The sequence below is a fragment of the Oncorhynchus clarkii genome, chromosome 29, assembly GCF_045791955.1.
Source record: "Oncorhynchus clarkii lewisi isolate Uvic-CL-2024 chromosome 29, UVic_Ocla_1.0, whole genome shotgun sequence".
Lineage (NCBI taxonomy): Eukaryota > Metazoa > Chordata > Actinopteri > Salmoniformes > Salmonidae > Oncorhynchus > Oncorhynchus clarkii.
The window spans coordinates 33,840,741-33,868,665 of NC_092175.1; the positions used below are offsets into that span (position 1 = coordinate 33,840,741).

General features: G+C 46.9%; 1 protein-coding gene across 2 annotated transcripts; it reads left to right on the forward strand.

The window, feature by feature from the left end:
- Positions 1-121: 121 nt before the first annotated feature.
- LOC139387858 (pecanex-like protein 3) lies at positions 122-27,925 on the forward strand. 2 transcript variants are annotated; one of them, XM_071134156.1, is made up of 34 exons: positions 122-2,038; positions 2,596-2,804; positions 3,000-3,105; positions 3,939-3,978; positions 4,114-4,209; positions 4,303-5,985; positions 6,443-6,572; positions 6,680-6,849; positions 7,736-7,793; positions 7,882-8,032; positions 8,166-8,323; positions 8,870-9,023; positions 9,215-9,247; positions 9,362-9,533; positions 9,634-9,744; positions 9,852-10,053; positions 10,192-10,297; positions 10,443-10,535; positions 10,675-10,825; positions 10,931-11,075; positions 11,330-11,507; positions 11,674-11,782; positions 11,964-12,093; positions 14,099-14,157; positions 14,258-14,473; positions 15,020-15,273; positions 15,379-15,609; positions 15,737-15,843; positions 16,894-17,041; positions 17,211-17,441; positions 17,918-18,192; positions 22,971-23,140; positions 23,309-23,691; positions 24,386-27,925. In XM_071134156.1, the coding sequence occupies exons 1-34, from the start codon at positions 1,883-1,885 to the stop codon at positions 24,524-24,526; spliced, it is 6,756 nt and encodes a 2,251-aa protein (XP_070990257.1). In that variant the 5' UTR covers positions 122-1,882; the 3' UTR covers positions 24,527-27,925. The 2 variants fall into 2 exon arrangements, 1 of the variants encoding a protein (XP_070990257.1); XR_011629227.1 differs by lacking the exons at positions 17,918-18,192; positions 24,386-27,925 and having other exon boundaries at positions 23,309-23,522.

Consider the following 27,925-nt stretch of genomic DNA (forward strand, 5'->3'; position numbering starts at 1 on the left):
TGGGGCGACCCTCTTATCTACATGAGACCCACCCCGTTAGGTAGACCGGAACTTAACATTTTTTTAATGGTAAACGACCTGAGTGAACTATCTTCATTTATCCACCATCTTTGCTTCCCGTGTGGATAAGCGAGTGATTGTAGCAGTCGCGCTAACGAGGAGGATATTTTTTTAAAGCTAGCTGACCAGTGGACACATGATAAGGGAAATGACGCAAATATGTACCAACTGCCCGTTTCTCTTAACCAACAAATATATATTCACTGTGTCTTTCAAAAGAAGAAAGACCATAATCATCTGAAAAACAATATTGTTAGCCAACTGTGGTAAGCTAGCAACCCGCGGTGGGAAAAAGGAAAAAGCATAGATTCTTTAGCGAAGGGATACAAAACTTCTCAACACTGAAGAGAAGAGGCAAATCTGGGCAGCATTGGATTTAGAATAGTTTACAAACAATTTTAATATAGCTATCACGATATCTTACTAACTTTTTAGCTTGCTATCTAGCCACACTTCGTCCCAATTCTGATAGATAGCGTTGGCTGTTTTATTTTTATGTGGCCTAGCTAGCATGCTAATCGAGCGTTCCTGTTTGTTAACTGAAGTACTAGTTGCCCGTTTCTGTTCGTAACGTTAGTGGGGATCTTTCTTGATGCGATTGCTACCAAAACTGATTTGGTTTAATCCAACACATTTATAATGTGTTTATAAGTTTTATCTCGAAATTACACGTTTGTCTTGTTTTGGAAGCATAACGTTAAGTAGCTAGCTAACGTTAAATTGGTTAAGTAGCAATGGTTCGCAGATAGCCAAATAGCTATAGCTAGTTAACTAACGTAGATGATTTATAAGATACAAACTGACACGTTTTTCTGTTGACAAATCAGCTAGATAAGTAACGTTAGTTTTCTAATTTATGTCTGCTGGTGAAGTGCATTGGTTGGCAAATAACGTCTGATGGAAATTGTGATGGCTAGCTAGAATAACATATAGACAGCTGCTAGCTAGCATGACCTAGCCAGACAGCTAACTGTAGAAAACAGTAACGTTACGTTAGATTGTCTATCAATCACTAATTAGGTGACAGGATAGTTGAAGTAGGGTTGGCCTTGAAACTATACAGAGGGATTCATGAAAAATAAGATTCTATCGAACTTAGCTGGTTTATAACAAGTTAATAGACCTAACTAATTGGTAACTACCTTTCTGCATTGGCATATTTAGACAGATTATGTTAGTTGCTAGTATACATATCTATTGAGTATTTTTGCAGATGTTTATTTTGAAAATCTATCAGGATGCATAAAGATTCAGATCTCATGAGGTTGAGCACTCCCAATACATATCTGAAGAATTTACACTTGGCCACTGAAGTTGGAACAGTCCAACACAGTTACAGCTCCAAGTGAGTAGGAGATGAGGAGCATTATTAAGATTCTCTGTGACGTTAGACAGGTGTACTACAGCGTCTTGCTTTAAATGATGTTATCAGAAACCACTTTACATTTACTGAAGTGCAACTTGAAATGTGTGAAGAAACCAACCAAATCAGTTGTGATTTTTCTTCCAAATGAATGTTGTTATTTAGTCAGTGGGTCACCACCAGTGTGCCAAAATGTCAATCTCCAGATAACAAATCAGGGATTACTTTTTTGCAAGAACTGCAACGCAAAGCAGCACATCCCTGAAAAAGAGCATGCACGGACTCCCTTGAGATACACTAAGGATTATAAACCAGAAAGGGAAGAGAACTGTGTTATTAACTTGTTATCCTCAATGGAAGTGCCCTTGTAGACACGTAGCAGGGTGGCTACAACTGTGCCATTAGGAGCTCCAACCTTAGAGGAAGCCTTGCAACCCTGGGTTGGCTGCTCTTAAGGGGATGATGGGTTCCCAAGCTCTTCAGATACTGCGGCAGGGGGTGTGGGCTTCAATCACAGGAGGCTGGTATGTGGACCCCCACCAGAGCACATTCTCCAACTGCTTCCACCTGTACCTCTGGATCTTTCTCCTGGCCTTCCCTTTCCTGCTATACATGGTGAGGATTCATGGAGGTGACAATTTGGTTATTTCTAAAGATGGAAGAATTCCTGTTTTCTAGGAATTCTCTTTAAACTGGATGTCAAGTTAATCAGGCACTTTACATACTGCACTAATAAATGTATCAGACAGCCATTATTCAGATCAAATGAGAACTGTTTTTATCATAGAGGAGCAGAACCATGTTGGTAACAAGGTGGAACAGAGTAGGAGAGTACCGTTTTCCCCTCAGCATTAATTCAAAAGCGTATTTTCTTCCACACTTGATGTTGCTTCTCTTTACCTTAATGTCTAGTGAAGAGTGCTGCCTGGAAACCAGGCCTGTTATGTCCTCAAGCTGTCGTGTCTGTAATCTTTGTGAAGTGGTCCTTCCTGGTCTGTAATATGTCCAATATTCCCACGTACTTGCCTATCTAGGGGAAGTGTTTGTGTTATGGTTATTTTACTGGTATTGAGGACAGGGTGTTGTTTCTGTACCCATATCAAGGGCTAGCCTACTTAATATTCCTATCTCTGGACTCACTCTTTCTTGTCCCCTCTGGTCATCCTGTCCAGTCTCTCCCCCCCAGCCTGGTTGTGGCAGCTGTTTACTGTGCTGTGGTGGCAGCCTTCTTCACAGCCATAAAGGCAGTGAACTTCCACCTCCATGCCATGTTCGACCTGGGGGAGATGGTGGAGAAGAGGCAGGTCTCGCACATAACCAATGCCCCACGGCTAGAAGAGGGGGATGATGGGTCAGGAGGCCACGATGGGAACCAGCATAGGTACTGACGGAAATTTCCATATCCTAATGGAATATTTTTTTGTCAAACTTTGTTTAAAAAAACGATGTTATTCTATGTACATCCGAGTGAAGAGGCTCATTTGTGTTGATGCTTTGAGAGCTATTATTTCACATGATTGTGGACAGATTTTGAGTCTTGTGTTTTTTCATTCTGGTATATATGCTCCCCTCTCAGGGACAGCAATGTTGGTGTGGAGATGACTGTGTTCAGAAAGGTCAACTCAACACCTCCAGTTCGCTGCAGCTCCCAGCACTCTCTGTTTGGACTCAACCAGGTGTCGGTGAGAACTGCCTTGCATTTACACAGCACACAAACGTACTCTCTCTTAACCCTTACCCTACAATTTCTGTGCCCCTGTGGACATCAAATTAACATAACAAAAAATCCCCATCAAAGTCGGTCTGTTTAAGCTAGAGAATATATGTTTTTTTTCCATGGGCTGTGTCTCAATACGCTGATATCGCCCTTCTGCACCTGCGGTGAAAGGTGGCAGAGCTAGAGCGGTGTTTGTCAGACCATGAGACATCCTGAAATGTAGCGTCCAAACTGTTTGGCCTACACACTAATATGACCCCTCTGTGGACAAACACGATTTTGCTCTGACACTCACAAGACTCGTCTGAAGGTCCCTGGTACCAGCAAGCATGTTTTATGGAAGAGTATATGGAGATAATATATTGCCTAAATAAAGGATAAATGCATGTATAACAAAAAAAATGTTTCCTGATCTTTCTTATTTCTCTCAGATATAGGACAGACACTTCAGAACAAACTTCCTTTAGATTTATTTTTGGACCATCTGTTGGTCCATGCTGTGAATCTGTTATTCAATGCATTTCTATTGGCAAATAGCAGTAATGCCAAGTTTAGTGTTTCATCCAATATTTTTTATACATTATATCTGTTTTATACCTTAAGGGGTCTTGAAATTCAAAATCAATTATCTAAATGATCCTTGGTATGACCATCTTAAAATAATAGCATATGTTACCTTAGAACCCCCGTATTCCCATGCAAACTATTTATATTCCTATGATATTCATTCTTAATCTAACAAATGATTTATATTCCTATGATATTCATTCTTAATCTAACAAATGTTTGTTTCCTCAGGAGTTTTTGCCCCAGCTTGATGACAGTAGAGGCTCCAAGGGTATAGTATATCTAATCTAACCCCACTCTAACCTCACTGTTGAGGTTGGGTAAAGCTGATCTGACTGACGGATGATCATTCTTTTGTATAACATGGTTAGCAGTCTAATTTAGGGACTGCTTCTTCTCTTCTCAGATATCAAGGATCTGATGCGAGAGCAATGCAGCAACAACTTGATTGTCACGTCAGCTTGCCGGGAGATCTTCTGCCACAGCTCCCAGGACCCCATGCGTAAGCATTACACTGCAAATAGACATCTCATATTTTGTCCATGTTGGTCTTTTCTTTGGCATGTGTGTACTAAGTTTGGGCTTTCACTTACAGATGTTGCCAACATGGTCCCGTCCTGCTTGGCTGCTGCTGTAGGGGGAGAGTTCCCTGATCTAAGGGGAGTGGGAACAGGGATAGCAGGGGGATTTGGTAGCTTCCAACCTGGGATGTGCATCTCCATCCCCCCATCCCCCTCCAGTCAGGAAGACGGAGGAGAGAAGGGCCAATTGGAGGAGATTAAGGGCATGCTGGAGCAGCTGTCCCAGCAGAGTCCTGAGGAGCCCTACTCCCCCTTGGACCCCTCTGCTGAGTCAGAGAGCCTGGGGGATGCTCCCATCAGCCCTCTCATAAAGAGCAGTCTGGGTGAGGAGCTAAGTGAGAACCTGCTTGGGCTGGGCCTTGACCCTGTGGCCTTCGCCCCGGGAACAGAGCACCCAGGCAGCCGCAGTGGGGTGGCCATGACTGCCGGCTCCACAGACAGCTGCTTCAGCGGGGGCGGAGTGACCACAGACCGTGAGACCCTCAGCACAGTCAGCAGCTACCGCAGTGAGAAGACTGACTCCACCCAGCTGGAGAGCCCTTCACTCAGCCTGCCACATAACATAGACTCCGGGGCGCCAACCTCCGCCTCAGCCCTGGGCACCAGTACCCTAGAGCCAGCAGAGGAGCGTGTACTGCAGGGGGGCAGTGATACTGATGATCTGTCAGACAGCGAACTACTGCGCTCCCCCTCCAAAGAGCTCTCTCTGGGCCAGGGGCTTGATAAGACAATAGTGGAAGGGGAAGATTTGCCACCTGTCCCCTCAGATATTACACAGCCCCCCTCCCTTCAGGACTTGTCTCCCTCCAGTAGTGGGCACTCGGAGGCATGTGATCTGGACAGGAGGGTCCCCCTCCCCCCTCCGCGGCAGGCTAACACGTTGCAGTCAGGGCTGGCCCTGGGTCTAGTGTCTTCTGAACCTGATCATCCTGTCTCCTCTATCCCCTTCCTGCCCTCTGAGCAGCCCTTTCTGCAGGCCCAGCAGGTGGTGCGCCCCAAAGACTTGAAGCTGCTGCGGACCGGTGGTGGTTGTGTTGGCCACCAGCCTGGCTGCAGAAAAGCCCCTCGCAAGCGAGGTGGAGGGGGAAGCAGCAGCTTTGACTGTGGCTCCTACAGGAGGCACCACGGACAGCACAGAGACTACATCCCAGTGCGCAGTCGGCTGGGGGCTAAGACCTACAGCGAGAGCCTGTTTGAGGACTCCAGTGACGAGGATGACGGCTCCAGTGTGGGCTCCCAGAGACACTACAGCTCTGACGATGATTCCAGCTCCTCTACCTCATGCTACTCCCCCGACCTCGCTAACACTGGCGTTACGAACTCTCCCCCCTCCACCCAGCTGCCCATCCCCAGGGAAGGAACGTTGTCCGAGACGTCTGGCCCCATCCTCTCCCAGAGGCCACAGAGGTCAGCCAGCACGGCTAGTGCTAAGACTCATGCCAGGGTGCTCAGTATGGATGAGGCCGGTGGGGGCCACACTAACACTGTGGTCCTGCCCTCCACCATGCTGACCACCTCCACCACCGCCCCACGACCCCTCACCATCTCCAAGTCAGACCTGGAGGCCCGGACCAGCCACACAGACGCCTTCCCTGGAACTCACCACCATCGCCTGGACTCTCTGGGAGGCTCCTGGGCTGGCAACCAGACGGGCTGGAGGGCCGGGGAACTGGAGGAGGAGGGAGCTGTGGGGGGAGGTGAGACACATACTATTCACACTAACTTTGGCCCTGTATTCATAAAGTGCTAATCTAGGAACAGGTCCCCCCGTGTCCTTTCGTTATAATCTAAAAGGCCAAACTGATTCTAGATTAGCACTCCTACTCTGATAGTCCCATTCAAGATGGAAAGAAAGATGAACAAATAACACAACTTTAATTTACCTACTAGCACTGGCTTTGCTGATCACTACCTTATTGGGGAGAAATGTACTTACTACGACTGTGATATGTGTTTGTCTCACCTAACGGTCTTAAGATGAATGCACTATCTGTAAGTTGCTCTGGATAAGAGCGTCAGCTAAATGACTCAAGTGTCATTGAAAGATTGATTGTTTGCTGTATTTACTAGATTAATAAGGACCAGGTTGGTATTTCTAGAACTCAACAACTGAAATGTACATCCTGGTACTAATGTGAGTATCTGCTGCCTCAGCCCTGGCCCCAGAGGAGGGGGGCAAGCGGGACTCAGTGAGCAGTGTGAAGAGGACCCAGGCCATCCGCAGGCGACACAACGCGGGGAGCAACCCCACACCACCCCCCTCTACCATGGGCTCCCCACCCAGGTTGGTCTAGTGTAACACTTCCACACCATCCGCTCTAGCCATGTCCCTTATGCCAATCAACTCTATGTCCATGCTACATAAAGGCCATCCCCTGTGTCTTCCTGTAGTCTCCAGGACCTCCAGCGTGCCCGTACCTCCTCACACTCACGGACCCGGAACCTGCCATCTGCCTTACAGTTCGCCACCTCACTACTGCTGCCCCGCGCTGGGGTCCACGAGGCCTCTACCTTCGACGACACCACAGAGGGGGCTGTGCACTACTTCTATGACGAGGGTGGTGAGTGTTGTGATGTTACACTACTTTGACGAGGGTGGTGATGTTAGACACTACTATGATGAGGGTGGTGAGTGTTGATGTCAGACACTACTTCTATGACGAGGGTGGTGAGTTGTGATGTTAGACACTACTATTACGAGGGTGGTGAGTGTTGATGTCAGACACTACTTCTATGACGAGGGTGGTGAGTGTTGTGATGTTAGACACTACTATTACGAGAGTGGTGATGTTAGACACTATGACGAGGGTGGTGAGTGTTGTGATGTTAGACACTACTATTACGAGGGTGGTGATGTTAGACACTATGATGAGGGTGGTGAGTGTTGATGTCAGATACTACTTCTATGACGAGGGTGGTGAGTGTTGTGATGTTAGACACTACTTCTATGACGAGGGTGGTGAGTGTTGTGATGTTAGACACTACTATGACGAGAGTGGTGATGTTAGACACTACTATGATGAGGGTGGTGAGTGTTGATGTCAGACACTACTTCTATGACGAGGGTGGTGAGTGTTGTGTTAGACACTACTATTACGAGGGTGGTGATGTTAGACACTACTATTACGAGGGTGGTGATGTTAGACACTACTATGACGAGGGTGGTGAGTGTGGTGATGTTAGACACTACTATTACGAGGGTGGTGATGTTAGACACTACTATTACGAGGGTGGTGATGTTAGACACTACTATTACGAGGGTGGTGATGTTAGACACTACTATGACGAGAGTGGTGATGTTAGACACTATGACGAGGGTGGTGAGTGTGGTGATGTTAGACTGGGGCTAGCTTTAGGGAAGGGAAGAGTTAGATCCTTCGGAGGTGATTCTGTACCAGTTTACACTGTAGTGAATGCTCTCCATTCATTGCTGTTTGTTTTTTTCAGGAGTGAAGAGATCGTACACGTTTGGACCTGCAGGAGGCGGTTATGAGGACCCAGTGGTGTAAGTGTCTCTCTCTGATGAGCCTCAGACTCTTTGTTTGAAAGTGATGTTGATATGTCTTAGCCCCTCCCTCTTTTTCTCCTCTTAGGGAGCGGGAAAGACAGTCCCAGTCCTCCAGCTTCACCTCCAATGATGTCCAGGATGGGGCACCGGTGCTCACAGTGCTCCAGCCCAGGCCTGTGGTTCTGCAGGGCATGCAGGTGCGCAGGGTGCCCCTGGAGATGTCAGATATGCCAGAGGTGAGACACCGTTAGAATCAGCAGCGTATCATGTATTTTTGACAAATCAACCCGCTGGACATTTCTTGTATATGGCTTTGGTTTTTGTAGAATATTCATGATATTTGTCTCAAACCCCCGCCCCTGTGCCTAGTTTGACCTGGACCATGAATCTCTGCATGAGTCCCAGGAGAACACGCTGATGATCGAAGAGAAGGCCAAGCCCAAACACTACTACCGCTTCTGGGTGCTGCCAGGCAAGTGGCTGAGGGTGCGTTATGACCGTCTGGCCCTGCTGGCACTACTGGACAGGTGAGGCACAGCAGCTAGCTAGTTTATCTCAGTGGTAGTGTCATCCAATGAGGCACAGCAGCTAGCTAGTTTATCTCAGTGGTAATGTCACCCATTGAGGCACAGCAGCTAGCTAGTTTATCTCAGTGGTAGTGTCACCCAATGAGGCACAGCAGCTAGCTAGTTTATCTCAGTGGTAATGTCACCCAATGAGGCACAGCAGCTAGCTAGTTTATCTCAGTGGTAGTGTCACCCAATGAGGCACAGCAGCTAACTAGTTTATCTCAGTGGTAATGTCACCCAATGAGGCACAGCAGCTAGCTAGTTTCTCGGTGGTAGTGTCATTCAATGAGGCACAGCAGCTAGCTAGTTTATCTCCGTGGTAAAATCACCCAATGTTTGTCATCGTTATTGAGGAGAAAGCCATAGTTCCGTTAGAGGTCTATACTCTGGAGAGACATTGTTAGGGTTTCAAAACTTCGGAATTTGGTAAAGTTACTGGAATTTTCCAACCCTAAACATTATAAATGACCTCCTACTGTATCTTCCATTGTGTGTCACCTGTAGGAACCGTGGTGTGGGGGAGAATGTGTTTGCGGTGGTGCTGGCCAGCATGGTGGCCTTCCTGGGGTTCCTGCTCCTCTTGCAGGGTTTCTTCAGGGACATTTGGGTGTTCCAGTTCTGCCTGGTCATCGCCAGCTGTCAGTACTCACTACTAAAGGTACGCAACACAAGTCGTAAGGAATCAAGTCCCTATTCAATTCCTATTCCCTTTTTTTATTAATACAGGTATCTGGTCCTATTCATCAACTGCCGATGCATTTTAGTTGTTAAAACTGTTATAGACCAGCGTTAACTTGAAGTGAAGTAATGTGTTAGTGTCTGAACTGACACTTTGGTCTCCTTCCTCAGAGTGTTCAACCAGATGCAGCCTCCCCAATGCATGTAGGTAGATGTCATCCAAACATCTGTCTTGGTCATTATCCAGTTTGTAAACGTTCCATTGTTGATTCTTGTTTTGATGGCACAACCTGATGACTGTCTGGTCTAACCCATCAGGGCCATAACTGGGTCATCGTGTACAGTCGGCCCGTCTACTTCTGCCTGTGCTGTGCTCACGTCTGGGTGTTCGACCTTGCTGGGCGCTCGGGCCACCTGCAGCCCTTCTCCCTCTACGGCGTCACCTTCTTCTCCGCTCACTTCCTGCTCTGTGCCAGGGACGTGCTCATAGGTCAGTCCGAGTTAGACTCTTCTTGCTGTGCGCTTTTGCAGATGTATTATGACCAACAGACCCACTCACACACTTTCTCCATCTCTTTCTTTCCCCCCAGTGTTCACCTTGTGCTTCCCCATCATTTTCCTGTTTGGGCTTGTACCTCAGGTCAACACCTTCCTCATGTGTCTTCTGGAGCAGGTCGACATGCACATTTTTGGGGGAACGGGTAAGACGGGTCCATAACATTCGCTGTAATTCACAGTTACACACAACATACTGTCATTTGTTGAGTGATGCCTGTTGACCTTGGTGTGTGTGTGTTCCTCTCCACAGCCACCACCAGCCCCCTGTCGTCCCTGTACAGCCTGTTACGCAGTGTGTTGGTGACCGCGCTGCTCTATGGGTTCTGTCTTGGTGCTATCATTGCTCCCTGGGAACATCCCCATGTGCCCGTAGTGTTCTCTGTGTTCTGTGGTCTGCTCCTGGCCTTCTCCTACCACCTGAGCCGCCAAAGCAGCGACCCCATCATCCTGTGGTCTGTGTACCTCTACTACCTGTATATACCTAGTGGTACCTTGTCGTACATGTAGATAACATTCCCAGATCCTAGCTGTCATTTGAACAACCTCTCCATCCCTCTTCTCTCATGTTCAACATCTGTGTTTTGCTCTAGGTCTCTGGTCCGCTCCAAGTTCTTTCCTGAGCTGCTGGGTCGGACCCCTGAGGAGCCTCCTCTGGAGATCAAAGACCCCCTGCCTGAGAAACTACACAACTCTGTGGTAAGATGCGTCCCAAATGGCTCCATGTTCACTATATAGTGCACTACTATTGACCAAGGTCCATTTGGGATGCATACCAAGACATCCCTCCCTGCTGTTGGTGTTCGGAGGTTTTAAAGCCCGTCTCTCTGTCTGTGTTTTACAGAAAGAGATGTTCCACTCTGACCTTGTCATGTGTCCCCTCATGGCTGTCATCACGTTTGCCATCAGTGCCAGCACTGTCTTCATCGCTCTGCAGGTCAGTCAACACCTGGTCGACCGGATATGGAAGAAATGGGATGTTTCAATGTATAGAGGGAGTCCTTCTGATTGGTTATGGCACTCCGCAGTGTGAGTGTGTGATCTCTGAGACCTCCTGTTCCTCATCTCCCCTCCAGCCTGCTCTAAGTTACATCCTGTACATGGTGGCCGGGGGGGTGGGCTTCCTCACACACTACCTGCTGCCTCAGCTCCGCAAGCAGCTGCCCTGGTTCTGCCTGGCCCACCCTGTCCTCCGTTCTCGAGAGTACAGCCAGTTTGAGGTCCGCGGTGAGTAGTGATCCACCCACCTCTAAACTCACTCACACATCCGTAAGAATTGTGTCAAGGCCTCAGGTTTGTCATAGATTTTTTGCTGTGCCCTGTTCCTCCCAGATGCCGCCCAGCTGATGTGGTTTGAGAAGCTGTATGCGTGGTTGCAGTGTTTGGAGAAGTATTTAATCTACCCGGCGGTGGTGCTCAACTCCCTCACTACAGAAGCCCAGCTTGTCAGCCAGAACCCAATGAAACTGGACATCTAGTAAGCAACCCAGCCATCCCCTACCAACCTCCTCAACATACATACATACACCCTCCTCTTCGGAATCTCATCCCATTCGTCCATCCGTCTAATCAGAGTTCAATGAGAACACGCTTTGTATTTGCATCATATGTATTTTAATGTCTCCCTTCTCCTCTCTCTCTCCCTTCTCACTCTCCTTTCTCCTCACTCTCTCCCTTCTCCTCACTCTCTCTGTCCCCTCTCCTCACTCTCTCTGTCCCCTCCTCCTCCAGTGGCCGTGCTCTGTTCATCTCTCTGGCGGGGATGAAGCTGCTGCGCTTGTCGTTCTGCGCCCCGTCCCTGCAGTACGTCACGCTGTGCTTCACCGCCCTCTTCTTCCTCTTCGACTACCCACACTTCTCAGAGACCTTCCTGCTCGACTATTACCTCATGTCTATCCTCTTCAGCAAGGTACCTGCCACCGCCTAGCTCCACGTACTCCTCCCTGGGACTTTGTTTTAGCACACATTCAACCAGATGAAAGCATCTGCACATATCGAACTGTGTTTAGTTGTAATGCACTGATTTCTGGCTGTGCTTGATTGCTGACATTGGATTGTGTGGTTTCTCTTGATAGCTCTGGGACCTGCTCTACAAGCTTCGTTTTGTTCTCGCCTACATCGCTCCCTGGCAGATCACCTGGGGCTCCGCCTTCCACGCCTTCGCCCAGCCCTTCGCTGTGCCCCGTATCCCTTTACCCTGGCACTGTAGAAAACTGTTTGAACTTAACAAGGATGTCGTCTTTCTGCGCTACCACTTGCTCATTTGCCAGTGAAACAAAGTGTGTAATAACAGTAAATGCTGTGTCCATTGGCTGCACTGTGTGTTAGTGGTGTCTGTCAGAACTCCTTAACCCCCTCTGCTCAGACTCAGCCATGCTGTTTGTCCAGGCTGTGTTCTCTGCTCTCTTCTCCACCCCCCTCAACCCTGTCCTGGGCAGTGCTGTGTTTGTCACCTCCTACACCAGGCCTGTCAAGTTCTGGGAGAGAGACTACAAGTGAGTTCTTCCCTTTTCCAGGAGTCAGGGAGATGTAGAGATGTAGCTTCAGGCAGACGTAGGTATTGTCCAGGACACCAGCAGTTGATGGGCTGGTTTTTTTTGCAGTTAAGAGGTTAATGTTAACCAGATGAAGGTGATTAATGCCATGTCTATATCCATCTGTTGCAGTGATAGCTAGCTGACTGCATTATCCTTTTACACAGCCGCCACCTGTCTCATGACTAGTACAACAAATGCTGACACTACACTTCCAAGTATATCTGACCAAATTATGAAAGACAAACATTGTATTTTGAATTCCGTAAAGTAATTGTGGAAGAGAGACAACAATCCTTTTTTCACATCAACAATGACAAGCCACTGGGGTCTGACAACTGGAAAAATGGAAAATTACTGAGGATAATAGCAGACGATATTGCCACTACTATTTGCCATATTTCCAATTTAAGCCTAAATAGAAAGTGTGTGCCCTCAGGCCTGGAGGGAAGCAAAAGTTATTCCCCTACATAAATAGTAAATCCCACTTAACTGGCTCAAATAGCCGACCAATCAGCCTGTTACCAAAACTTTTGCTATTTTTGCTATACAATGCTATTATACAGTAAACAAATTCACAACAGACTTTCAGCACGCTTATAGGGAAGGACATTCAACAAGCACAGCACTAAGACAAATGACTGATGGGAAGAAAAAAAATATTGTGGCGGCTGTTAGACATCAGTTTGGCTTTTGACATTATCGATCATAATCTGTTGCCGGGAAAATGTATGTGTTGTGGCTTTACACCCCCTGCTATATTGCAGATAAAGATTTAGCTGTCTAATGGAAGCCTCTCCAACAAAATCCAGGTAGAATCAGGAATTCCCCAGGGCCCCTGACTTTTTTTCAATCTTTACTAATGACCTGCCACTGGCTTTGAGTAAAGCCAGTGTGTCTATGTATGCGGATGACTCAACACTATACACGTCAGCTACTACAGCAACTGAAATGACTGCAACACTTGATAAAAAATTGCAGTTAGTTTCAGAATGGCTGGTAAGGAATAAGTTAGTCCTAAACATTTAAAAAACTAAAAGCATTGTTTTTGGGGCAAATAATTCACTAGACCCTAAACTCCAACTAAATCTTGTAATGAATAATGTGGAAATTGAGCAAGATGAGGGGACTAAACTGCTTGGAGTAACACTGGATTGGAAATGGTCATAGTTAAAACATATTGATGCAACAGTAGCTAAGATGGGGAGAAGTCTGCTCTGCATTATTAACAGCACTATCAACAAGGCAGGTCCTACAGGCCCTCGTTTTGTAATGCCTGGACTACTGTTCAGTCGTCTGGTCAGGTGACACAAGGACTTAGGAACATTTCAATGGGCTCAGAACAGCATGGCTGGCCCTTGGATGTACACAGAGAGCTAACATTAATAATATACATGTCATAATATGCATGTCAAAGTGGAGGAGAGATTTAGTTCATCACTACTTGTATTTGTGAGATGTATTAATGTGTTGAATGCACCGAGCTGTCTGTTTGAACTACTGGCACACAGCTCACACCCATGCATACCCCACAAGACATGCCACCAGAGGTCTCTACTGTCCCCAGGACAGACTATGGGAGGTGCACAGTACTACATAGAGCCATGACTACAAGGAACTCTATTCCACACCAAGTAACACACGCCAGCAGTTAAATTATATTTAAAAAACAGATAAAAATACACCTTATGGAGCAGCGGGGACTGTGACGCAACACAAAAATAGACACATGCATACAAACACACAATAACATACGCACTATACACACATGTACACATGGATTTTGTATTATAGATATGTGGTAGAGTAGGGGCCTGAGGGCACACACTTCATATCATTTGAAATCTGTTATGAATGTGTTGTAATGTTTTTAAAATGTATAACTGCCTTAATTTTGCTGGACCCCAGGAAGAGTGCCTTGGCAGCAACCTCTGTCACCCAGTTAACATCATGTCTGTCTTTCCAGCACCAAGCGGGTTGATCACTCCAACACTCGACTGGCCACCCAGCTGGACCGCAATCCAGGTCAGCTGCTACTACCACAACCTTCCCTCATCTAACGCAAGTCCTCATTCTTTAAAAGGACTCTGTTCTCATGCCTGTGGTCTCCTCTCCTCTCTTCCAGGTGCTGATGACAACAACCTGAACTCTATCTTCTATGAACACCTGACGCGCTCTTTGCAGCACAGCCTGTGTGGTGATCTACTGCTGGGCCGCTGGGGAAACTACACCACAGGAGACTGCTTCATCCTGGCCTCCGACTACCTCAATGCCCTGGTGCACATCATCGAGATCGGCAACGGCCTGGTCACCTTCCAGCTGAGGGGGCTGGAGTTCAGGGGTGAGCATGGAGTGAGGGGGAGGTGGTGGGAAGGGGTTTGGGGTAGAAGGAACTTTTATGGAACTGAGTTCAGTGTAGTAAGCTTTGATGGTTTGAACATGAGATAGTGTTTTGGACTTGTCTGAATGCTATTATTTTTCATTCTGTTGTCTCTCTCCCCGTCTCTCTCATATCTCCCTCTCCCCGTCTCTCTCATATCTCCCTCTCTCCCTGTCTCTCATATCTCTCTCTCTCCCTGTGTCTCTCATATCTCTCTCTCTCCCTGTCTCTCATATCTCTCACTGTCTCTCTCATATCTCTCACTGTCTCTCTCATATCTCTCCCTGCCTCTCTCATATCTCTCCCTGTCTCTCTCATATCTCTCCCTGTCTCTCTCTCCCTGTCTCTCTCATATCTCTCTGTCTCTCTTCCTGTCTCTCATATCTCTCTCTCTCTCCCTGTCTCTCTCATATCTCTCTCTCTCCCTGTCTCTCTCATATCTCTCTCTCTCCCTGTCTCTCTCATATCTCTATCTCTGTCATCCCCCTCTCCCTGTCTCTCCCCCAGGTACTTACTGCCAGCAGCGGGAGGTGGAGGCCATCACCGAGGGGGTGGAGGAGGACGAGGGCTGCTGCTGCTGTGAGCCAGGCCACCTGCCTCACATGCTCTCTTTTAACGCAGCGTTCGGCCAGCGCTGGCTGGCCTGGGAGGTGGCTGCCACCAAGTACGTCCTGGAGGGCTACAGCATCAGCGACAACAACGCCGCCTCCATGCTGCAGGTGTTCGACCTGCGCAAGATCCTCATCACCTACTACGTCAAGGTGTGTGATCCACACTGATCTTACAGTTAACTATAACATGAGATCCAATAGCAGTTTATTTGAACAGTACAGCCTGGTCTGTAACACGTGTTTCCTCTACCACAGAGCATTGTCTACTACGTCAGTCGATCTCCTAAACTGGAGGAGTGGCTGGCCAATGAGATGGTGCAGGAGGCGCTGCGGCCCTGCCTAGGCCCCGCCTACGTGGACAGTGACCCGACCTTCAACCTGAACATAGACGAAGACTACGACCACAGGGCCTCTGGCGTCACCCCCAGCTCCTTCTGTGTGGTCTACCTGGACTGGATCCAGTACTGTAACAGCAGACGCCAGACGGTCAGTGTCCCTTGTCATGTTACTGTTGAAAAGTTGACATGTTGATTTGACCATTACTTCCCTTATGTAGTTAGTGTCATCAGCAGACTAACTACACAACGTGCTTCATGTGTGTTTTCTGTTGTAGCCGGTGGAGGAGAGCGAAAGAAACTCTCCTCTGGTCACCCTGTGTTTTGGCCTGTGTGTCCTGGGGAGAAGGGCTCTGGGCACAGCCTCCCACAGTATGTCTGCCAGGTAAGACCCAGGACTAAACACTCTGTCTGCACTCTAACTGGAGGGAGTATGTCTGTCAGGTAAGACCCAGGACTAAACACTCTGTCTGCACTCTTAACTGGAGGGAGTATGTCTGTCAGGTAAGACCCAGGACTAAACACTCTGTCTGCACTCTAACTGGAGGGAGTATGTCTGTCAGGTAAGACCCAGGACTAAACACTCTGTCTGCACTCTAACTGGAGGGAGTATATCTGTCAGGTAAGACCCAGGACTAAACACTCTGTCTGCACTCTAACTGGAGGGAGTATTTCTGTCAGGTAAGACCCAGGACTAAACACTCTGTCTGCACTCTAACTGGAGGGAGTATGTCTGTCAGGTAAGACCCAGGACTAAACACTCTGTCTGCACTCTAACTGGAGGGAGTATGTCTGTCAGGTAAGACCCAGGACTAAACACTCTGTCTGCACTCTAACTGGAGGGAGTATGTCTGTCAGGTAAGACCCAGGACTAAACACTCTGTCTGCACTCTAACTGGAGGGAGTATGTCTGTCAGGTAAGACCCAGGACTAAACACTCTGTCTGCACTCTAACTGGAGGGAGTATGTCTGCCAGGTAAGACCCAGGACTAAACACTCTGTCTGCACTCTAACTGGAGGGAGTATGTCTGTCAGGTAAGACCCAGGACTAAACACTCTGTCTGCACTCTAACTGGAGGGAGTATGTCTGTCAGGTAAGACCCAGGACTAAACACTCTGTCTGCACTCTAACTGGAGGGAGTATGTCTGTCAGGTAAGACCCAGGACTAAACACTCTGTCTGCACTCTAACTGGAGGGAGTATGTCTGCCAGGTAAGACCCAGGACTAAACACTCTGTCTGCACTCTAACTGGAGGGAGTATGTCTGTCAGGTAAGACCCAGGACTAAACACTCTGTCTGCACTCTAACTGGAGGGAGTATGTCTGTCAGGTAAGACCCAGGACTAAACACTCTGTCTGCACTCTAACTGGAGGGAGTATGTCTGCCTCTGTGATACTGTATACCAAAGGTGACTGTTTGTGCCCTGACTTTCAGCTTGGAGCCTTTTCTGTACGGCCTCCACGCCCTCTTCAAGGGGGACTTCCGCATCACCTCTCCCAGGGATGAGTGGGTGTTTGCAGACATGGACCTGCTGAACAAGGTGGTGGCGCCCGGGGTGCGCATGTCCCTCAAACTGCACCAGGTTAGACATACTGGCATGACTCATTACAAACACTAGAGTAACCAGCTTAATGACCTCAATGTAAAGAATTGACTGATTTTTAGAGACATTATGATGGACAGAGCTAAGACGAAGAAGCTTAATGATGACATCACCCACACTAAGCTCATCGCTCTGCCCCCCCCCCCAGGATCACTTCACGTCTCCAGACGAGTACGAGGACCCGGTGGTTCTGTACGACGCCATCACGGCCAACGAAGAGAACATGGTGATCAGCCACGAGGGCGACCCGGTGTGGCGCGGCGCCATTCTGGCCAACATGCCCTCGCTGCTGGCCCTGCGCCACGTCATGGACGATGGCAGCGACGAGTATAAGATCATCATGCTCAACAAGAGGTTCCTCAGCTTCAGGGTCATCAAGGTCAGCTACTGTAGAGACTCCCACAGTCACAGCTTGTTACTGGTGTACACTGAAATGCCAGGAGGACAATGGAGGCATTGCTGTAGCAGGACCATGGATCACATTGAGATTGATTAATATCAGTAGATATTTGCCAGGAATGTTCTAGTGCTCTATTGTTAACGCTGCTTCTATCTCTAGTTGTGTGTCACCAGTTCTGGGTCAAATCAAATTGTATTTGTCACATGCGCCGAATACAACAGGCGTACCCTTACTGTGAAATGCTCACTAACAAGCCCTTAACAAACAATGCAGTTTTAAGAAAATATTTACTAAATAAACTAAAGTAAAAAAAAATAAAAAGTCGAAGCTGTTAAGGAGCCTTTTGGTCCTAGACTTGGCGCTTTGGTTACCGTTTGCCGTGCGGTAGCAGAGGTTATTTGCATATTTGTGACTTCTTGTGCTCCTCCCCCTGCTGACCCACACTCTCCTGCCAGGTGAACAGGGAGTGTGTGCGTGGGCTGTGGGCGGGCCAGCAGCAGGAGCTGGTGTTCCTGCGGAACCGGAACCCAGAGCGCGGCAGCATACAGAACGCCAAGCAGGCCCTGAGGAACATGATCAACTCGTCATGTGACCAGCCCATCGGCTACCCCATCTACGTGTCGCCCCTCACCACCTCCTTCGCAGGCGGGCACACCCAGCTCCGCTCAGTCTGGGGGGGGGCTGTCAGCCCCCATAACATCTACGCCTGGCTCATCAGCAGCTGGGACAGGTACACTTACACGACACAGCCTGCGGTAGTGATGCTAAGGCTGTGAGATACACTATATATATATATATATATATGTATGTATGTATGTACGAATATGCGCAGTTGAAGTCAGAAGTTTACATACACCTTAGCCAAATACATTTAAACTCAGTTTTTCACAATTCCTGACATTTAATCCTAGTAGAAATTCCCTATCTTAAGTCAGTTAGGATCACCACTTTATTTTAAGAATGTGAAATGTCAGAATAATAGTAGAGAGAATGATTGATTTATTTCAGCTTTTATTTCTTTCGTCACATTCCCAATTAGTATTTGGGAGCATTGCCTTTAAAATTGTTTAACTTGGGTCAAACGTTTCGGGTAGCCTTCCACAAGCATCCCACAATAAGTTGGGTGAATTTTGGCCCATTCCTCCTGACAGAGCTGGTGTAACTGAGTCAGGTTTGTAGGTCTCTGCTCGCTTTCCTTTTTCAGTTCTACCCACAAATCTTTTTGAGGTCAGGGCTTTGTGATGGCCACTCCAATATCTTGACTTTGTTGTCCTTAAGCTATTTTGCCACAACTTTGGAAGTATGCTTGGGGTCATTGTCCATTTGGAAGACCCACTTGTGACAAAGCTTTAACTTCCTGACTGATGTCTTGAGATGTTGCTTCAATATATCCACATAATTTTCCTGCCTCATGTGCCATCTATTTTGTGAAGTGCACCAGTCCCTCCTCCAGCAAAGCACCCACACAAAATGATGCTGTCACCCCCGTGCTTCATGGTTGGGATGGTGTTCTTAGGCTTGCAAGCCTCCCACTTTTTCCTCCAAACATAATGATGGTCATTATGGCTAAACAGTGCTATTTTTGTTTCATCAGACCAGAGGACATTTCTAAAAAAAAAACGATCTTTGTCCCCATGTGCAGTTGCAAACCGTAGTCTGTCTTTTTTATGCCGGTTTTGGAGCAGTGGCTTCTTCCTTGCTGAGCAGCCTTTCAGGTTATGTCGATGTAGGACTCGTTTTACTATGGATATCGATACTTTTGTACCTGTTTCCTCCAGCATCTTCACATGGTCCTTTGCGGTTGTTCTGGGATTGATTTGCACTTTTCACACCAAAGTACGTTCATCTCTAGGAGACAGAATGCATCTCCTTCCTGAGCGGTATGACGGCTGCGTGGTCCCATGGTGTATATACTTGCGTACTATTGTTTGTACAGGTGAACGTGGTACCTTCGGGCGTTTGGAAATTGTTCCCAAGGATGAACCAGACTTGTGGAGGTCTACATTTTTTTTTTGAGGTCTTGGCTGATTTCTTTTGATTTTCCCATGATGTCAAGCAAAGAGGCACTGTTTGAAGGTAGGCCTTGAAATACACCCACGGGTACACCTCCAATTGGCTCAAATTATGTCAAGTAGCCTATCAGAAGCTTATAAAGCCATGACATAATTTTCTCTAATTTTTCAAGCTGTTTAAAGGCACAGTCAACTTAGTGTATGTAAACTTCTGACCCACTGGAATTGTGATGCAGTGAATCTGTCTGTAAACAATTGTTGGAAAAATGACTTGTGTCATGCACAAAGTAGATGTACTAACCGACTTGTCAACTATATTTTGTTAACAAGAAATTTGTGGAGTGGTGAAAAACAAGTTTTAATGACTCCAACCTAATTGTATGTAAACTTCCAACTTCAACTGTATATACCTCCTGATGAGGTGGCGGATGGTCTCCTGAGGGAACTCCTCCCAGACCTGGACTAAAGCATCCGCCAACTCCTGGACAGTCTGTGGTGCAATGGAGCGAGACATGATGTCTCAGATGTGCTCAATTGGATTCAGGTCTGGGGAACGGGCGGGCCAGTCCATAGCATCAATGCCTTCCTCTTGCAGGAACTGCTGACACACTCCAGCCACATGAGGTCTAGCATTGTCTTGCATTAGGAGGAACCCAGGGCCAACCGCACCAGCATATGGTCTCACAAGGGGTCTGAGGATCTCATCTCGGTACCTAATGGCAGTCAGGCTACCTCTGGCGAGCTCATGGAGGGCTGTGCGGCCCCCCAAAGAAATGCCACCCCACACCATAACTGACCCACCGCCAAACCGGTCATGCTGGAGGATGTTGCAAGCAGCAGAATGTTCTCCACGGCGTCTCCAGACTGTCATGTCTGTCACGTGCTCAGTGTGAACCTGCTTTCATCTGTGAAGAGCACAGGGCACCAGTGGCGAATTTGCCAATCTTGGTGTTCTCTGGCAAATGCCAAACGTCCTGCACGGTGTTGGGCTCCCACCTGTGGACGTCGGGCCCTCATACCACCCTCATGGAGTCTGTTTCTGACCGTTTGAGCAGACACATGCACATTTGTGGCTTGCTGGAGGTCATTTTGCAGGGCTCTGGCAGTGCTCCTCCTGCTCCTCCTTGCACAAAGGCGGAGGAAGCGGTCCTGCTGGTGGGTTGTTGCCCTCCTACGGCCTCCTCCACATCTCCTGATGTACTGGCCTGTCTCCTGGTAGCGCCTCCATGCTCTGGACACTACGCTGACAGACACAGCAAACCTTCTTGCCACAGCTCGCATTGATGCGCCATCCTGGATGAGCTGCACTACCTGAGCCACTTGTGTGGGTTGTAGACTCTGTCTCATGCTACCACTAGAGTGAAAGCACCGCCAGCATTCAAAAGTGACCAAAACATCAGCCAGGAATCATAGGAACTGAGAAGTGGTCTGTGGTCACCACCTGCAGAACCACTCCTTTATTGGGGGTGTCTTGCTAATTGCCTATAATTTCCACCTGTTGTCTATTCCATTTGCACAACAGCATGTGAAATTTATTGTCAATCAGTGTTGCTTCCTAAGTGGACAGTTTGATTTCACAGAAGTGTGATTGACTTGGAGTTACATTGTGTTGTTCCCTTTATTTTTTTGAGCAATATATATATATATATATATATATATATATATATTTATTACTCAGAGTCAGGTATTCCTGCAAACTGCACATATCTCACACATGCCACTGTTCTCTCTGTCACACACCGTGCATTCGGAAAGTATTCAGACACCTTGATTTTTTTCCACATTTTGTTACTTTACAGCCTTATTCTAAAATTGATGAAATACATGTTTTCCCTCATCAGTCTTCACACAATACCCCATAATGACAAAGTGAAAAACAGGTTTTTAGACATTTTTTGCAAATTTATTAAGAATAGAAAGTATTTAGACCCTTTGCTATGAGACTCGAAATTGATCTCAGGTGCATCCTGTTTCCATTGATCATCCTTGATGTTTTTACTACTTGATTAGAGCCCTCCTGTGGTAAATTTAATTGATTGGACATGATTTGGAAAGGCACACTACTGTCTATATAAAGATGCCACGGTAGACCAGTCCATGTCAGAGCAAAAACCAAGCCATGAGGTCGACGGAATTGGCTGTAGAGCTTCAAGAGAGCATTGTGTCGAGGGACATATTTGGGGAAGGGTACCATAACATTTCTGCAGCATTGAAGGTCCCCAAAAACACAATGGCCTCCATCATTTTTAAATAAAAGACGATTTGTAACCACCAAGACTCTTCCTAGAGCTGGCAGCCCAGCCAAACTGTGCAATCGGGGGAGAAGGGCCTTGGTCAGGGAGGTGACCAAGAACCCGATGGTCACTCTGACAGAGCTCCAGAGTTCCTGTGTTGAGATGGGAGAACCATCTCTGCAACACCACCAATCCGGCCTTTATGGTAGAGTGGCCAGACAGAAGCCACTCTTCAGTAAAAGGCACGTTATAGCCTGTTTGGAGTTTGCCTAAAGGACTCTCAGACCATGAGAAAAAAGATTATCTGGTCTGATTAAACCAAGATTGAACTCTCTTGCCTGAATGCCAAGCATCACGTCTGAAGGAAACCTGGCATGCTGTGGGGATGTTTTTTGGCGGCAGGGACTGGGAGACTAGTCAGAATCATGGCAAAGATTAACGGAGGAAAGTACAAAGATCCTTGATGGAAACCTGATCCAGGGCGCTCCGAACCTCAGACTGGGGCAAAGGTTCACCTTCCAATAGGACAACGACCCTAAGCACACAGCCAAGACAATGCAGGAGTGTCTTTGGGACAAGTCTCAATGTCCTTGAGTGTCCCAGCCAGAGCCCGGACTTTTACCCAATCGAACATCTGTGGAGAGACCTGAAAATAGCTGTGCAGCGACGCTCCCCATCCAACCTGACAGTTTGAGAGGATCTGCAGAGAAGAATGGGAGAAACTCCCCAAATACAGGTGTTCCAAGCTTCATACCCAAGAACGCTTGAGGCTGTAATCGCTGCCAAAGGTGCTTCAACAAAGTACTCAGTAAAGGGTCTGAATGCTTATGTAAGTGTCATATTTACGATTTTTGTTTTATATTTGCAAACATTTCTAAAAACCTGTTTTTGCTTTGCCATTGAGGTAGTGTGTAGATTGATGAAAAAAACAGCCATGTAATCCATTTTAGAATAAGGCTGTAACGTAACAACATGTGGAAAAAGTCAAGGAGTCTGAATACTTTCCAAATGCACTATACATACTGGTAAGTTCATGTTTTAAGTATCCCAATATTTCTGTTATTACGGGGCTATCACTCAGTCAAGAGTGCGCAGGGAGTCTGGTGGTTGATGGACTTAGCCTAGAGTGTAATGGTGACCTTTGGAGGGTGTTCATATGGTTTAGTAAACTTTGTTAAACTGGAACCTTGTCGTTGTGTCATTTCGAATTAACACTGACCGTGTGTGATAAGACCGTTCAAATCCCTGTGTTTCTCCTGCAGGTTACAGAAGGGTTGTGGAGCTGGCTGTAACAGTGGGGGAAATATTGAGGACTCTGACTGCGGCGGCGGCTCCACATTCGTCTCCAACAACCCATCGGCTCACACCACCCAGAGCACCCCGCCCTCCAGCCTTCCCCAGCCCCACTTCACCTTCATCCACCCCCCCATGGGTGAGCCCAGGACCCCACCACTCCTCTACAACCTCTGATGTCCACTGTTTAGCTGCAGCTAGCTATTATAACAATATCAATACTGACAGTATGCTGATAACACAGCAATGTTTGTATAATGATATTTTTGAATGAAGTGAATTAAATAAGTTGCTTTTGTCTCCGTAGGAACTGACAACCCTGTGGGCCCCACCCCCACCTGGCCCCACCACCCTCAGCCCCTCCCCTTGGCTCTGCTCAGCCAGTCAGAGGGCAGGATGGACGCTGGGCTAGTTACTTCCCTCCACCGGACCTCATCCATCCAAGGTCTCCTGGGTCAGCACCTGTCCAGCTCCCAGCTGTCCTTCAGCAACTCTGTGGTCATGGCTCCACTGCCTGGCCCAGGCAGCTTCCTGGACGGAGGGCACAGAGGGTCCGGGCGGGCAGGACTGGGACATGGCCTGCCCTACGAGGGTCTCTACGGGAAGTGGAGCATGTCCGGCAGGAAGGGCTTTAACGGGCCAGCCGCAGCTGAGAGTGACGGTGGAGCTTCTCAGTTCATACGGACACAGGTGAGGATGGTGAAACGGTGAAACATGTTGAGTGAAGGTAGAACAGACACTGCGTGTACAAAACATGACCAGGTGAATCTAGGTGAACGCTATGATCCCTTATTGATGTCACTTGTTAAATCCACTTCAAACACTGTAGATGAAGGGGAGGAGACGGGTTAAAGAAGGATTTTTAAGCCTTGAAGAAATTGAGACAAAATATTTGCCTCTTCAATGAGATATGGTAGTATGGGCCAGGCGCACCAGTTTGTGCCAAGAACTGCTAGACTGCTGGGTTTTTCACGCTCAACACTTTCCCGTGTCTATCAAGGATGGTCCACCAAAGGATATCCCAAAGGATATCTAGCCAACTTGACACAACTGTGGGAAGTATTGGAGTCAACATGGGCCAGCATCCCTGTGGAACATTGACACCTTGCAGAGTCCATGCTCTGATGAATTGAGGCTGTTCTGAGGGGAAAAAGGGGAGGGGCAGGGCGCAACTCAATATTAGGAAGGTGTCCTTTATGTTTTGTACACTCAATATATAGTCTGTTGGAAGGTGGAGTATGCTGTCAACAGTATGAAAATAATGTAGCGACAGGACCTCTTACAACAGGATGTTATGGTTTTCAGATCAACTTAATGATGGTTATTTGTTGTGATGGAAACTCAGAGGTTTCATTAGTTGCGGATATTTCCATCTGTGTTTCAGTCTACTCCTCCTGCACTGCCGCCTGGGGCCAGCCCAACACAGGACCCCCTGGGGGTCACCCAGTCCACTGAAACCACGCCCCCCAGCCCCGCGCCCGGGGAGGAGTCCACCGAGCTGCCTTTACTTGAGCACCTGGGCTGAGTCTGCTCTGGAGAACCCATGAGAACCCCTGCAGCCAAAGCACAGCACCACCATGGCCAGTTCTAGAGTGGGCCTAACCGGACCTATTCCAGCTTCCCAGTGTCATTCCAATGCTCTTCTCTCTCTCTCTCTCTCTAAAAGAGACTGGACTCTGAGGTCTGTTACGTCTCTGATGGCAAATCACAACATCTCAACATGTTTTGGATTACATTTCTTTTCGAGCCTTTGCCATGCTGGATGGAGCTGAGGTTTAAATACGTTCCTGTTCTCCTCAGTGAACCACCACAAGGATGCATGTCAAAACTAAATGTACGCCCCCAGCCCACCATCTCCCCTCCTAGGACAGGATCTCTATTTGATAGGACCTATTCCCTCAAGAGTTTCTGTAACAATGGTAAACCTAGCAGGCCAAAAAGCCAGTGCAATTGTAAGGGAGCTTTTTCCTTATGTAATGTTTAGTTGTTTTTTTATTTGTTTGTCTTCTCCTTCACCTGAGACCTACCAGCAACAGCATAATGACTCAGAAAAGGGAACTCTAATATCCTTGTTGCTGTATGTACAGGTGAAGCCAGAGTTACTACCATAACAAGCCTTGTTCTTTACCCACACTGCCCATCCATGCTGCACCACTGTAGAACTAGTTCACGTTCACAACTGTGGGGATATCCACTCAAACTGCAAGGGTCACATCAAATGACTTGAACAGCTACAATATGACAGGGGTCGGCAACAGGCAGATTTGAAACATTTTATTAGCAAAAATAGAAATAATATATGTGTGTGTGAGTTTTGGGTCAAAAGACTAAAATCACCAGGAATTCAGAAAAAATCTAAAAATGTTTAGGAAATCTGTTCCCAAGTATTCTAACAAATAAAACGTGTCAATGTAATTTTGTATGACATTATTATTTTCAAATACAATCTCTTTTTGGGCTTAGTTTTGGTCAATTTGCAGCGTACAAATTATTACAATTATTTTCCGCCATTCTCTCTGACAAAAATCAGTCCGTGGCTGAATCTAGTTGCTTACCCCTGCCATATGACCAGTCAATATCAACTCCCCACATCACTAACATAACACACACATTCCAAAACTAATCCAACACCCTCCCTGTAAAAACATCTTCATACTCATTTGGATATTTATTAGAGGCACTTGACCACAATCAACAATCTCAAGTGTTCTGTCAAAGAGCTTGTTTCAGGGATAAGACTTACGCCTACTCCTACCTTTCCCAACATTTGGTGCTTTTTCCCAGTGGAGTTTACAGTCCTGTCAGGCCTGGACAAAAGTTCTGAATTTGGGGAGGTTTAATGAGATGGGGCGGGGGGTGACTCTGGACAGCTGATGGACCAGGACACAGAATGAAAAGAGAATAGATGATTACCAGGCAGGGACATTGTTCAGACCACAGGATTCTAAACTGAGAATCTTCTTTCTAAAGCCTTTTAGATTTTTGTGTCCTATTTTTGGGGTGAGTGGAATGTCTTTTTACTTTACTTGAAGAATCACAACTTCCTCAGTGGCTATAGGCCAGCCCACTGAGTTGCCCTAGTGACCAAACGCTCCCTCCCTGACCTGATCCAATCAGCTGTGGACTCTATGCAGTGGGAGGGGCTCAGACAGCTCTGTGTGGAATAGCCACCAGCAAGAGGCCCTTCTGCTTTCCTTGGCTCCAGGCAGCTACTACTACTAAACTACAGCCCCTCCTGCTACTACTACTACACTTACAACTACTGTTTGTGCCACACATACCTCCAGCGTTTTAGTTGGAAACCAAGTTAAATAAATACTGAAAAACAAAGATGGCATATTTTATTGGATTTCTTGATAATGTCTGGAAGACTGTTAAAAGAGTTTGTCTATTTGACATGCTGATGTGATACAGAGATGTGGAGATTGGACTTGCCTCTTAATTGTCATTTTTTGCCACAAGTTTGGTATGATTTGACATGTTTCACTAAGGTTTCACTTCTAAGGTGTGTAATGTAACTGGAAGTATTCCTGAGAAGTCACTTTAAAATGTTTGCTCCCACTCCTGTATTTGCCATACCCTGCTTTAAGGGTCAAATGAAGGCGTTGATGTACTTCTGAGTAGAGTCCTGCTCCAATGATTCTCTCTCTACCCAGAGCACATATCAGACAAGCTGGCTGTCCAACTCTGTTCTGTCCTGAGAGCTATAGGGTCTTACAGCACTACAGTTATCCACATGTCTGTCCCCTGGCGAGTTGTGACAAGTCTTTTATATCAATGGTAGAGCTATCTGGAATAACCTTGTGCCATGGTGTAAAGCTGGACCTAGAAGCCTTGAATGCTCCTTTCCCCCTCCCTAACCATCTTAGTCGTTTGTCACCTTTTTAGTTAGACTGAACTGTCTACTAAACTTTCTCTTAGATCTGTCCTTACAGGATGAAGGACAACTAATAGGTGGAAAAGGGCATTCACATGGTCTCCCATTGGGAAAGAATGGGAGGCAGTGGAGGCTGCTGGGAGGAGCTATAGGAGGACAGCCTCATTGTAATGGCTGGAATGGGACCGCATCAAACACAGGGAAACCACATGTTTGACTCCATTCCGTTCATGCCATTACAGTGAGCCTGTCCTATAGCTCCTCTCACCAGCCTCCTCTGCAGTCAAGGTTATTCCATTCAGGCTTAGAACCATCTTGAAACACATCTTAAGGACTTGGAACGAGCACTGTGCTAATGTAGATCTAGTCTCTTTGTTTGTCAGATCATTGGATCTAACTCTGTCATGGGGATTGTTGAGGAGGAGCTGGCACCAACCAGATGTTAACATGTGTCCACCCTAGGCTTAGGAAAAGCAGAGCCATTCTGATCAGGGCCCTTTTCTGGTTCTCTTTCCCCTAATTCTCAGTGTAATATCCAAAGCAACAGGGAGTACTTTTATTACTGGGAGAAAGGAAAGCACTGGACAGACCTGGGTGTCAATATTAAAAGGGATTTCTTAATCTCTGCCATTTATGTACAGCATGTTTTGTATATAAATATACATTTCAAAATATATATAAATCTATTTTATTATTAGTGCATTTCTGGTTCTTTTTCATGGAAGACACTATGTTGAGTCTTAGGGGGTTCTCTCTTATGTTTACCCCTCAGGAGAGATCTGGCTCCTGGGTGGAAGGGCACTCTTCACATTGAATCATGCAGTTTGGGGAGAATTGATTTCATACATACTTTGCACTAATGCTGTATACTAGTACACCATCCCACATGTTTTTTTTTAAAGTTATGACTAAAATAATTTGTTGGGATGTTTTATTTAAACTGTCCCGTTGACATTTAAAGTTCTGTACAGTTTTTTATTTTTTATGTGATTTCCCCCCACTCCCTATTTAAATTAAAGATTTTTGTTTAATCATTTGCAAATGAAA